This window comes from Neolamprologus multifasciatus, chromosome 20 (assembly GCF_963576455.1).
Source record: "Neolamprologus multifasciatus chromosome 20, fNeoMul1.2, whole genome shotgun sequence".
Taxonomy (NCBI): Eukaryota; Metazoa; Chordata; class Actinopteri; order Cichliformes; family Cichlidae; genus Neolamprologus; species Neolamprologus multifasciatus.
Genome location: NC_140458.1, coordinates 22,696,620 through 22,710,385, shown reverse-complemented (window position 1 = coordinate 22,710,385; position 13,766 = coordinate 22,696,620). Strand labels below are relative to the sequence as shown.

The window sequence follows — 13,766 nt, the reverse complement described above, 5'->3', positions numbered from 1 at the left end:
TAAATAATACATACAACCATCTGCACTTTTCTCCCATCCTGGCATATATGTAAACATCACCAGCGCGCTGCTGTTTCAGTGGTTACAAGGTCCAAGAACTTCAGGTTTTTTTTTAGTTTTTTGACATATGATCCAAAAATGCATGGTTGGAAACAGATGGGAAACTGTCAGATCTCTGTTCCCATTATTAACCAGTTTTAACCAGCGTGACGAAAGGCATATGGATAAAAATGCCAAATGTTAAATCACTTTGATCAGCCAGATTCCCCTTGCCAACTTTTTATATGCGGTGATTGCATTCACTGCAGTGTCTTTGGGGGGGAAAAACATTTTTAATGGAAAGGACTGTTGCCCCTGTGGTCTTCAAATTGAAAGAGCTAAAAAACTCCGGATTATAAGAAGTGAGATCAGTTAAATGCAAAAAACATTGTTACAGAAAGAAAACAATAGAACCAAAGAAAAATGAATGCATTTTTTTAAGTAGTAGTTATTTCTAAGAAGTTTTCCTATTTTTTTTAAAAAAATCCTGCAGTTGTCCTGTCTGTTGAAGCACTTCTGTAAGACCGCAGCAATCAATACTTTCAAAGCACAGGTAGGTACTTCACTTCAGCTTCATAGCCACTGATTTTTTATTGGTTTGTCCCATCGGGAGGGAGCCGGGAGGAAGTGGAGCGGATCCTGAGAGATTCCTGCTGGCAGGCAGATGAGCCAACTTCTCAACTTGTACAAACAGCTGGTGTCACGGCCGCGTCTTCTAGTCCACCACACCCTGCCACAGATGAACTGTGCATATTTGCCTTCTACATTTAAACCGTGCGTGTGTTTCTTACCAGCGGGAACGCGTGGGAGATTTTGCCATCTGGGGGCAGCTTAGCACCGAAACCATAGGCAGGAAAGAGCTTATCGCTGTCGTAGTCCTGGATAATTTCTCCCACTGCTTTCAGTGCCATGGCATATGCATTCATTTGGTACGGACTCATATAATGGAGGGAGGTGGGCTGGGATGGGTTACCTTAGAAGAGGAAACACACATGCACACACAGCACAATGTGAAGTGAACAGTGCCTCCTTCTCTCTGGTTTGTTTTCATCTGCAAAATACAAGCAACACTAAATCACCAGTGGAAAACTATGAGATGATCAATGCCAAGAAAATACCATATGTTTCATCTCCTTCTTTCAGGTTTTCCCAATGCAGCAAACAGAGACAGGCTATGGCTGTGATGAATTATGTAAAGACTTATGGGTGTACCAGTAAAATCTGATAGTTGCAGGGAAAGAAGACACTTTTTATCTCTGGAAAATCAAAGACTCACGGAAACAGGATTTTTTATGGGGAATTAAGGGGTTTATGCAATCATGCTAAATGTCTTAAGAAATTGCATTGGTATTGCTAGCGCTGTAATTATTGCACACATATAAAGATCGCAGAATGTGACTAAAAGACAGCTCTCTCTTTGCCCCCTTGGGATAAGGTGCTTTGGACTCTCTCCTCCATTCTAAAAAGAGTGCCCTGCTTTTAAAGGGGATGAAGGGGAGGGGTATGGGGGGGTGATTTGATTATCCACGACAGATGCCTGCTCCCCACACACCCACTGATAATGTATTCCCCCTAATCCCATCAAGCTCCCAACTGCGCTGCAGGTGCACCTCTGGCCATGGAAATACCAGACACATTCACCATTCCCTGTGCACGTTGCACGGTTGACTGCACCTTCCATCATGTGAAAATAAGAGCCTTAATGTAACAATCTATCTAGCACCCACCATCAAGAAGTCGAGTATACCTGCCAATGAAAGGTGAAAGGTCAAATTATATTAGGGATGGGAAAAGAAATACCTTTGCTGTGTCTACAGCAGAAAGCACAGTTTCAGACAGAGGAGACTGCAGTTAGGAGAAAACATGAGGTGATATAACTGAAGAGCATGCAAATTAAGTAGCATAAAGGCACATTTCTCATATATCATTTCCCCAGCAAGAGCCAATTAAGCTTCGTGCTGAATCCAGACTCCTGTTAAATACAGCTGATTTGCACATTTACCACCACTTCCAGCTTAATGCTTTTAAACTAAACTGTTTTAAGCTTGTACAGTTTTGTCAAGAGCACCTGGAGTAGAATATATCTTTGATTGAAGCATGGGAATCTCCACAGTGCTCACACCAAAAGAACAGACAGTGTAAAAATGCTTTTTAACAGACAAGACAGTGCTGGGTTTGGTTTATAACGTCACAAATAAATCCACGTATGTCTGTTTGTCTATGCTTCTCATCTTTTGAGATGTTGAGTCTGTTTGTCTATGCTTCTCACCTGTCCATCTGATCTGCCTCAAACTTGGCAGATCATTTGCGAGGGACTACATACTTTGATTAAAAGTAATAGTGAGTGTTGGGAAGGTTACTTTTATAATGTATTCCACTACAGATTACAGAATACATGCCCCAAAATGTATTTTGTAACGTATTCCGTTACGTTACTCAATGACAGTAACATATTCTGAATACTTTGGATTACTTAATATGTTATCAAGCTTTTTATAACTACATGAATGTACTATTGCTGTGTGATTTATTACTATTACTGAAGGTTACTCGCCATACCAATACCAACTAGATTTTTAAATCTTAATATAATCTTAATATAAATGAGTAACAGTAGGTATTAAAACAGGTCCGCGGCTCCGAACCGTAGTAAAGGGACCTCTGGCGGGTTCCGTGTCGGGCTCGTAGCCAAAAACTAGCTTTACTTTGTTGTCTGGGTCAACTTTGCTAGCGAGAGACAGAGAGAGGCATTGAAAGGCTGCTCCAATGGAACTTATTGTTTTGGAGGAAAACACGAACACAGTGTACAGTTCAGTCTTAATAGCTTACTTACAACTGGACTATACTGCCCACGAGGCTAAATTCTTTAGGGCTATTCCTGTAACAGTCTGCCTATTGCCTTCATATTAAATCATTTTTTGAACAATAATTTAAAAAAATATTTCGTCACCTCATTATGCGGGCCGCAAGGTTGAGCATTAGAGCCTCTTAATGCATGTTTTGTTTGGGTTTCCACCGGCGTGGAATTACCAAAAATAGAGAGGGGACAGCCTAACATATGAAACAGGAAAAGTGTAATCCCTGTATTTCAACAAAGTAACTGTATTCTGAGTACCACCTTTTTAAACGGCAACTGTAACGGAATACAGTTACTCATATTTTGTATTTTAAACACGTAACAGTGGTACATGTATTCTGTTACTCCCCAACACTGGTAATAGTTTTATATTTTGATAACATGAGCCCCTATAGGACAGCACTTAATGACAGTGGGGAGGAAGACCTCTGTCAGAAGACTTATGGAGGGTTAGCCATCTGCCACAAGTGATGGGGAGGAAGGGAAAGAGAAGTATAAAGAGCACAAACAGGACAAAAACAAGTTTAAGACATGCAAAGTATATATTATATAATATAATATATAATATATATAAGTGTATGGGGAGTGAATGGAGGGGGAATGGATGCTTAATGGATTGTGGGAAGCCTCCATTCAGCTTTAGCCTGTAGCAGCAGGACCATCATTAAGGGATGGTTAACGGTCACCTGATCCAGCCCTCACTATAAACTTGATTAGCAAGTACAGTTTAAAGCCTTATTCTGTCTCCCAAACCCAAACTGGAAGCTGTTCCCACTCAACTTCTGGAAACTCCAGGAATCGCAAGTCTGTCCTGAGAGAGCGCGCGTTGTCCCACCTAGAGTAGCAAATGCTTTCTTTGCATCTGTTTAAGACAGGATGCTTCTCATTTTGACGATATTGTACAGATAAAAGAAGGCAGTCATAGTTCTAATGAATGAGTGCTCACATTAATGTAATGTGTGTGTGTGCGTGTTAGTCCCCATAGGGAAATTGCTCCTCTGCATTTAACCCATTCACCCAGTGAAGCAGTGGGCAGCCACCAATGCAGCTCCTGGGGAGCAGTGTGTAGGGACAGTACCTTGCTCAGGGGTACCTCAGGGTAAATGTTCAGTGGAGTCTAACCCCCGACCTTCCGATCATGGGGCCACCACTCTACCTACTGAGCTATCTCTGCCCCTTTGTTAAATATGGAAGTTAAAGGACATGTCCTAGCTAAAACTGACTCCAAGGTTCCTGGGAGTAGTGCTGGTGGTGAAGGTAATACCATACAATATAAGTATGTTCATATTATTATTAAAAAACAATGATAATGCTATTATGCAGTAATATTTGCAGTTAGGAAGCTAAATCAAGTGGGTGATTAGATTTGGTTAACGTAAAGAATTGAATCCAGTTGAAACAGCTGACCTGTGCCAAACTACAGATTAGCAGCACATCATAACCAAAGCAAAACAGACTGTAGTCACAACATACTGTGAAGTATTGCTTTGCAAATGCTCACAGGAGCTTTTTAGCATACCAACAAGGGCAAAACCAAAATATTAAGAATAAGTTCATACCATGTGCCCTACATTAGTTTTGCTTGCTAGCATGCCAATAGGTGCTATTTAATAGGTGTAAGTGCAGAGGAGTATAATGAGGGTGTCATTAGATTTCCTGGGAAAACCAAAGAATGGCACAAACTTTTTTCACCTCCTGAAGGTGCTGAGATGTCAAAGGTCAAGTCAAGCTCTTGCTGTTAGTTCACAACAATCTACCTAGTGAGACATTTCATTTAGAACCAATTGTCAGCCTCACTGTAGAAGAAACACGGGATCATAACACAAAAACAACTTCTAAAATCAACATTGTATTTTAATTTTTTGGAAGGTCAGAAAAAAAGTAATACGTGCACACATCACAATAAAGCAAAATGGTTGTGAGGCAGTGACTTACCATTGGACGCGGTGAAGTCTATCGCCACAGTGAAATTGAGTTGTGTTCTGTGGTAAATAAAATAAAAAGAAACATCCCATATGGAAAAGAAATAGTAAAAGCTTATATGACTTAACTCATGAAAGTGGCCACTTTCATGAGTAAACCATATAAGGCTTACATGATTTACTCATGAAAGTGGCCACTTTCTCATTACTTTCATATATTGTTTTAGTAAGTATCCAAAACATACAAGTTTCATTATATAATTTTTCAAGGGATCTTATATCTGTTTTTACTCTTGTAAAACTTTATAAGATTTACATATATCTTTTCCATATGGGATGAAAGAGTAACACGCACTTTAGCCCACTTGACAAACACTCTACAAACCCTTCGAACACACAACTCTACCAACACGACGAGCCGTAACTCGGTCTCGGTAACTAGCTAATTAAAATGGAAGGACAATATTCCCTTCACCATCTTGAAGCGCTAATTAGATAAAACAAATAGAGCTGCTAATTAAAAGTGAATGAACTGAATAAATTAGTTATTTACAAATAAGATTTACAAACACCGACTTCCTCAAAGCTTCAGCCTTTCAAAACCAATATGAGCTCAGTGTGGTGCTCAGCATGATGTTTTTGGGAAACATAATCTTGAGAGATACTCGCACAAAGACACAAACCCTCAAAATGGTGGCTGTTGACACTCACTGTGAGTGCCGGCTAATTATTATTCTACTCACCCTCCTCGGATGAAATCCACAAAGGTATACTCAGACTCCACTTTGAAGGACAGCAGTGTTACCTGGCAAACACACACATACCAAAACACATACAGAGCAATAAACAGAACAGGACGGTGGCCAGGCAAAAAAAACTAAACAGGTGGCCAGCCAGTGAAAAGAAGCAGATGTAAGAGGTGATGATACCTATACTATACTATATGATTCTATAAGACATCAGTAAATAGCAATACAGAGGAAATGACAGGCAGTTATGGGTGACGTGGGTGCACTCACAGTTCCAGAATTGATGTATTTCTTTTTTTTGCCTTTCTTCTTGGGATTTAAAACCTGCCCGTGACAGAAAAAGCACATTAGTGATGATGAGTGCCTCCATAAAACCACCTTATAGCTTAAAATGAAGTGCAAAAATGAACATGAATAATTCAGCAGATTGCTGATAATTGTGGCAGCCTACAAATCGATCTGATGTGTGTATAGAGAATTGAGAGAATATCCGTGTGCACGTCCGTCACTATAAAGCTCATGAAAGAACTTTCTGGTTTTTTCTCTCCTTCAGACCACATGGTTTTCCAGTAATTATGTTGCAACATTACTATTAATTTGTTTGGCTGGAACAAAGTACATCTTTACTGAGGAGATTTGAATAAGCTGGGGGCAATAATAGATTTGTCAGTTCAGTGTGCGTTTGTAGCTTTTTCCAGCAAAATAATGCAACAAATTAATTGGTTTCTATTTTATTTGTGAGTGTGTGTGTGTGTGTGTGTGTGTGTGTGTGTGTGTGTGTGTGTGTGTGTGTAATGACTGATATTATTTATTTCATGGCGTATACTGATGTAATGTTAACAGTGCATCCCATGGCTGATTAAAATCTGCGTGTCTGGACTTCATCACCTTTGACAGGAGCCACAGAGTCTCCACTGTGTTTTACAGTCAGCTACAGACACTCAGTGCTGTATCTCTCTACTGACCTCTTTCATGAATATTCACAACAACTTGAAGTGAAACTTTTAAATTTGGATGGTGTTACCACTGATTTTCAGCCCAGTTCTTGTGAAACTTGGCATACCTCAGCCCTTTCTCCCTGTTTCCCTTAGATTCCTGGCATCCACCCTTCCACTGAGACCATTTCTGATGAGGATTTGGTGAAGAGAAGACGGATCGATGACGTGCCAGATGTATTTCTTAAGTCTTTGCTAGATGTTTTCCTGTTTCTTAAGGACATGACTTTGTGATGCAGATATATTTTTTAGGTACGTCACTTCTTCTTTTGTCCAGCTTCCTCAACATTTTTAAGGACACACTGCACACCATGTCGAGGTACCACAAATAGCATATCAGCCAATTTTCCACAAACAGCTCATTGTGAATCACGTTGTTGGCACAGAAATACTATGTGTCAGGCTGTGCAATAGGGGAGTTTGTAGTGTAGTGCACTTGCTTCTATCATGAAGACTCAACTAGCACTAAATACTAGGAATGACCCAGGTGCATTTTTTGTGCTTGAATGATTCATAGGTCGGTGTTAAGTAGCTTAACAAACAAACAAAAAACTTTCTCTGAAAATAGTCAGGAAGGATTAAAGGATTAAAGGACTGGACTAAAAATGAGTGAAAAGGCTTCCAATGGACCACCAAGATGGTTCAGTTTGTTGAGAAAGGGACTCATATGTTAAAGGGCTAATATAAGGGCCCTGGCTTGATTCTACCTCAGGCAACTACCTGTATCATTGTGTGACAATCATATTATATTATAAATACCAATTCTTTTGTGTTTCAAATGCATTGTGGCCCCTGCAAATGTGATGATACATTCTCTGTGTGTTTATTCCCCACAGAACCTTTGCTCAATAGCATAAAGCTATAAGGAAGTCTAGCTCCTACAGTAATCTAGAAGTCTAGAAACAAAACACAGTTGTGCAGTAGTCCTTGTCCCTGTTACATACTCTGGATATCAGTGCTGTTTATGCTAGCTGAACCCCCTCCTCTTTGTGATACTCTAAAATCAATGTACAAATGTGATGGAACTTGTTATACTGTATATATGAAAAGTGCCCTTTACTGGGAATCAGTGCTAGGAAGCTCTCTCTTTCAGGTAGGAATACTAAGTTAGCACAATGCAACCTTATAAATGTGAAAACTTTTTTTAAAATATGGACACTAAATCATTACTGCATATGTTAAATCCATATATTATTGTGACAATGCCAAAGTCATAACAAGGTATGTAAAAATACACGACTTTGTATTTCCTATTACCTGTCTGTTTATATGTTCAGGAAATTATCCTTTCAGCTGAAGGTTTCATAACCTTACATTCTTTTACATTTTTTATTTCATTTTATTTGTTTTTACATTCATCACTTGAAATCCAGTCTTTCAGTTTAGAAAAAATTGTGCCATTGTGAGGGTTCGAGGTTTTTAGAGATTAAAATCACCTAAATTGGAATCGCAAAGTCTTTATATGATGACGGTGGTATGAAATAACAAGCCATCTCCATGTTGTGTCTCACCTCATAGACATTGAACTGGTTCTGCCCCCGAGACAGCTCTCTGTAACTGGTGGTGAACTCGCCGATGAAGTCATGGCTACAGCAGACAGCACCCACACAGAAAAGCAAGCAGGAACACAATTTTTTTTACATAAATCATTTTTTCATCTGAGCTATAGAGCTATATATTTTTTCTTTCTTAATAACTGTCAAATATGGATTTTGTTCCTATTAATCTCCAAATCAGGCCTATCTGTCCTTGCAGCATAAGTTTTGTAGCACATTGTGTCAAAACCCTTCAAGCTCTTCACCACCAAGTTTGTCTCACAGACTGTAAACAAGACATTTCACTCCCTTCTAACACGAGGCATCAGTGTGTGAAGGTGTAGTGAGTGCTTATCTGCGAATGCTCTTACCTTCCATCTCGATCCCAGTCATAGACATCTACCTTCACAGTTCTGAAACAGACAGGCACATATTATTTTTGAAGGCCGTGGGTTTTTTTGTGAGAAACTTGAACCTCAAATTATGTTTGATTGAATAAAAAAAATACTTTTTATGCCATCATATCAGGAGCAGATAGAGCTGATTTCAATTTCAATTTCAGATTCCAGAGAAAAAATGAATAGAAATTTCCACATATAACATTGGAAGCATCATCTCAGCTTCATGAACAGCCAAATGTGCTGCATGTTGTTTGGCACCACAGCTAGCAGAGAGCTGCTTATTTATGATCTGCATGGAGCTGATGACATTTTCCATTCAGTTGGTTGTTATGGCACCCTCCTTTTCACAACTAGGACAAATAGTCAGTTCCCAGTAAATTGCAGTGATTTTTTTTTCACATTTAGTGAATGATTAAAACTAGTTGTGGTGATCAACTGGTCGTCCAGAGGTTGACGGTGTTGGTTTCCATTACAAGGTAACTGCACAGGTCTCCCTGTCTCCAAACAACAGCAGTGTCATTTATAACCTCAGATTATTCACACATTTCAAACTGTCTCAGTAAGTCTGCACCAATGAATGAAACTCAACTGGTTGCCGACCTTTTGTATCCTTGTTATAGTCCTATACAAAAGCAATGTGCTTGTGTCATTCTTCTTAAGTGCCTTGCTGAATGGTGTTGGTGGCCATGGTCCTCCAGGGTGCTCTCTCAGTCAAAGCAGTGCAGGAACGTATTCGAGGTTTTCTTTATCCAGTCTGGGTTTCTCTCCTTCTGCCTTTGCTTCTCTTCCCTTAGATTTTTCCACATGTACAAAGTCAAAGTCGCTTCTCATTATGTGTCCAAAGAATCTTGCTTTCTGACATTTTTACATAGAGATTTTCTGGTCTTTGCTCTTTTTGAAAAGCTCTTCAATAGTAAGTCTTTCCATGTTCTCATCATCTGCTGACGAACCACTTCTCTGCTGCATTAACCTCCTAGGACCTGGCGTCCACATATGTGGACATCACATTTTGGGTTGTCTAGACCTAAATACACAATAGTGCTCTACAAGGGCCTGATATCCACTTACGAGGACATTCCACTGTCCTATCGAAAATTTAAAACAAATGTCCTCATATGTCCTCAAATCAGGTAAAAAAATCAGGTAACATTCATCAGGTCCCAATCACCCCAAATAGCAAAGAGAAGTTAAAAATGCATGCCTCCTCGGGTCTTAGGAGGTTAATGGTGTCTACAGTTTTCTTATTTATTGTCCCAGCTCCATTTCCATACATGAAGATATGTATATAGTCATCAAGGAATCACTTTCTTGACTTGAAGGAAATTTATCAATCATCTAAAATCTTTCCTAAGTCAAAGAAAGCTTTTTTTTTACTTTGCAATCGAAATAATTTGAACTTTCTCCAGTGAATTCTTCACTCTGATTTTAAATGTGGAAATGATGATTCTTGAGTTTTCTTTGTAGTCACGAACAGTCCCACTTTTACGACCATTCATTTACGTCTATGACTATTTTCTGCAGGTTTTCTTCAGATGTTGAAATGTTTATCGAATGAGTTACTAATATGTTGCACTTAAATTACAGTCTTGCAATAAATATATAACTATTTGGAATTTCTGTTTTAAATCTATGAAGTCCTGGCTGGACTGTTTAATGTGAATTCCCATGTTTTTGACATACTGTCACAAATAGGCATGTAACTGCCAATTTCACCCCATTAAGTCACAAATTGTTAAAAGACTGATAGCCAATGACTCCATCTAATTCCAGTTTTAACTCCGTCCTAACAAAGCAAAGTCCCTTTGAAGACTGCAAATGACTGCAAATGGTCTCAGATCTGTTCTCTGTCTTTGAAGAAAAATATTTTAAAGGCAACAAGATTGAAAGTTTGTTGCACATGATCACAACAATATGGTTGTGCTGTGGTCTCCAACCAGCATTTTCATCAATAGCATTAGCTGTAGCATTAGCATTACAGCAATAGCTGTAGAATTACATACAGCTAGAAAGTCTCAAATATTGATAAACATCACAAAACGTTATATATCCATCGGCTTAAAGTGGTTCAAGTATAAAATGTGATGAATTCACAAAAATCTGTCAAATTTATGACAGGAGTCCTTGTTATAGCAACGGTGGCACTGTGCATTTCTGCAGTCAGTGGCTTAACAAATGCTCAGCATGGTCCAGCCTGACTGAATATGTAACACAGGGCTGTGTTCAAACTAGGTCAGTCTCAATAACACCAGTGCTGGTCCCTGGGACACCACGACCGACTGCTGGCATTATTCTGACCGCCCCAGCAACAGGCGATGTCATCCACTTAAAAGTCTAGCTGTGCCCGATTGTTCTTACTTTACCCAGAGAAAACAAGTAGCTTACAACATGGAAGATCTCTGAAGGTTTCTAAATAGTCATAAAATACCTCGATATTAAATTTGATCATGTTTTCTGACCTGTCATAGTCACCATTGCAGAGAGCTCTAACAGGAATGGTGAAGGACTGCCACACTGGGTTCAGTGTGTTCTTGATCACCTCTGTCTTGTGGCAGATGGTGAACCTGCAAGCAAAAAAAATCAGCCATGAGGAACAAAAAGGGAAAGAACATTTATACTGCTCCTTTTGTACCAGTGAAGATCCCCCCACTAATCTCCCATTCCTTCCTCTGCAATTGAGCAAAAGGCATTGTAAGCTTTTATATTTTTGTATGTCTGCTTAAGTATATCCAGAGGATATAACAGAAGAGTTTTATTGTCTTCTCCTTCCTGTTTTTTTTATTACTACAAAAATCTCTCCAAGGCACAGCAGTCGAAGCGATCTAAAAACGTAAACAAATGTGACTTCTGGTGGAACTCGAGTCAGAAGCGTACGTGCAGCAAAGTTGATTTGTATGGAAAACAAGTGTGTGAACCAGATGTGACAACGGGTATTGTTAAATGTGGTCTTCATATGAAACATCTTCACAGAACACCTTCCATAACCTTTCTTTTACTAATAATGTGTTTGTGTGCTGTTTCACAGTTGAAAGTAGCACTTATTGAGTGCTTTCTGCTACACAGCACCACTTGGGAATAAGTACTGGAAGTGGTTTGGAGCAACAGTCATTATTTCGCAGCCCCACAGGCTGAAGAGTGTTAAATTTTGTAAATGAAATGTTGTCAGATCATTGCTGATGTCTTTCCTCCTTACCAGTGCATTAACACACACTTGAAAACTCCAGACCTCCAAAATGACAAAACTTCAGCTTTTATATGGTTGCTCACGCTCACGTAACCACGTAACCACCACCTGGCTGCTACTTAGACTCTTAATTCTTATGGAAACACTAAGGGTGTAGTTTTTTACACTAACTACACCCACTACGTCCATATTTTGAATTCAGTTCAATTCGATTTTATTTATATAGCCCCAAATCACAACAACAGTTGCCTCATGGCACTTTATATTTTAAGGCAGACACTACAATAGTACATACAGAAAAAAACCCATGACCCCCTATGAGCAAGCACTTTGGCGACAGTGGGAAGGAAAAACTCCCTTTTAACAGGAAGAAAGGGAGGGGCAGCCATCTGCAATGACCTGTTGGGGTGAGAGAAGGAAGACAGGATAAAAGTCATGATGTGGAATAGAGCCAGAGATTTTGGCGTAGAATTGTTAAGAATAACATAATAACATCACGGTAAAAGATGCCATGTATTACTGTTGATTACTGAGGTTGTATATACGTAATAATAATATGTCCTGGAATTTAAAACTTTATCATCTCAAACAGGATGGGATTTTTTTTGCTAATCAGAGATTCAGAGAGAGAGAGAGAGAGAGAGAGAGAGATTAGATGTGTGTGTGTGTGTGTGTGTGTGTGTGTCTGAGGTCTGAGCCCACCCCAAATGCCAACACTCACGTTCCATCCTCATTACTGCGGTAGAAAACCAGGAAGGGGTCAGACTTGCCAAAAAAGTCTTTTTTATCCAGCTTGTTGGCACACAGCTGCATGGTAGCGATATCCTGACAGAGAGGAAGAGCAGGTGTCAATATAATTCGGAAGCAATTACATTTTTAAGTCAGCAACTTTGTTTCCTTCAACAACTCCTTTCTTGGTCACAAAGGTGAAGGTTTTTGTCAGACTTTGTGTGTGTGTGCTCACAATAGTTTTCAAAACAGAGCTATAAATACCTATATAAATACCTGGCAAGGTAAAAATCCGTGCATAATGTTGAAGCAAATAGAAACAGAATCTGAACCAGCAGCACACCAACGGTTTTTATGCTTTAATAACTGAATGCATGCACAGATTACAGTGCTTATAATCCATTTTTTTTATTAAAATCACAAATTTTATTAGGAAAAGAAACTTATTTTATTGTGGGATAGCTGCAATATTGCAAGCAGGAGCAGAGGGAATGCTTCATAAATATGTATACACCGTTATAGCAGTTAATAAGGAGCAGTATTATTTCTGCTCAGACAGACAGATAGATAGATAGATAGATAGATAGATAGATAGATAGATAGATAGATAGATAGATAGATAGATGAAGCTTGTCATTGGTAGCTAGGGGTTGTCAGCTTGTGCGCACACACACACACACACACACACACACACACACACACACTTCTCAAAATTTCTGAAAAACATTTGGAGCTTGTCAGGGGCGATATGTCCCAGAGTAGCAATAGTAAATATTTCCAAGATAAGCCTGTTCACATAATGTTATCTGGAGCACACAAACACACACATCGAAATTCTGTTAGCGTCTGACTGCCTGTTTGGTATTAATATATTACTGTGGCAAGGGGTTGGCAAAAATAAAGGAGACAATCCCATAGTTCATAGCAGGAAACCACCTTGACAGTTAATCTTAAATATATTTAGAGAACTGTGGAGAAGAGTGGCCAGCAAAATATCCAAAGGCTATTAGCACAAAACTCAGTGTAAAGGTGGGTGGATTTAAAGTGATTTAGTGGACAAACTCAAACATTCATTACCAGGGATGATGATGATGTGATTAGCTGATTATACATTTGCTTTACACGGTAGTTAAACAGGTGTACTTAATGAGGTGGTCAAGATTGCAGAATGAAAACAGTGGCCTGAAAATCGAATCCTGAGGGACTCCACATGTCCCAGTTGTCATAATATGCTGTGCGACAGGCAGGTTAGCACAGAAATATACAGAAATAATAGGTAAATAAAATAAAAGGTAAAAAAAACTGTTTTATTGAGAACTTAGGAGCAAAAACAGAATACAAAACTCTGACTAGATGCA

General features: G+C 39.2%; 1 protein-coding gene across 2 annotated transcripts in view; it reads right to left on the bottom strand.

Moving 5' to 3' along the window:
• Positions 1 to 13,766, bottom strand: part of LOC146494942 (copine-9-like) — a 127,553-nt gene that overhangs the window by 22,888 nt on the left and 90,899 nt on the right. For both annotated transcript variants that reach the window (XM_085147019.1, XM_085147021.1), the window contains exons 8-15: positions 12,401 to 12,504; positions 10,955 to 11,059; positions 8,469 to 8,510; positions 8,074 to 8,149; positions 5,838 to 5,891; positions 5,562 to 5,623; positions 4,832 to 4,878; positions 831 to 1,012 (exon numbers count right to left, since the gene is read on the bottom strand). In XM_085147019.1, the coding sequence (XP_085003145.1) occupies positions 831 to 1,012; positions 4,832 to 4,878; positions 5,562 to 5,623; positions 5,838 to 5,891; positions 8,074 to 8,149; positions 8,469 to 8,510; positions 10,955 to 11,059; positions 12,401 to 12,504 (672 nt within the window). The remainder of the gene's footprint in view (positions 1 to 830; positions 1,013 to 4,831; positions 4,879 to 5,561; positions 5,624 to 5,837; positions 5,892 to 8,073; positions 8,150 to 8,468; positions 8,511 to 10,954; positions 11,060 to 12,400; positions 12,505 to 13,766) is intronic.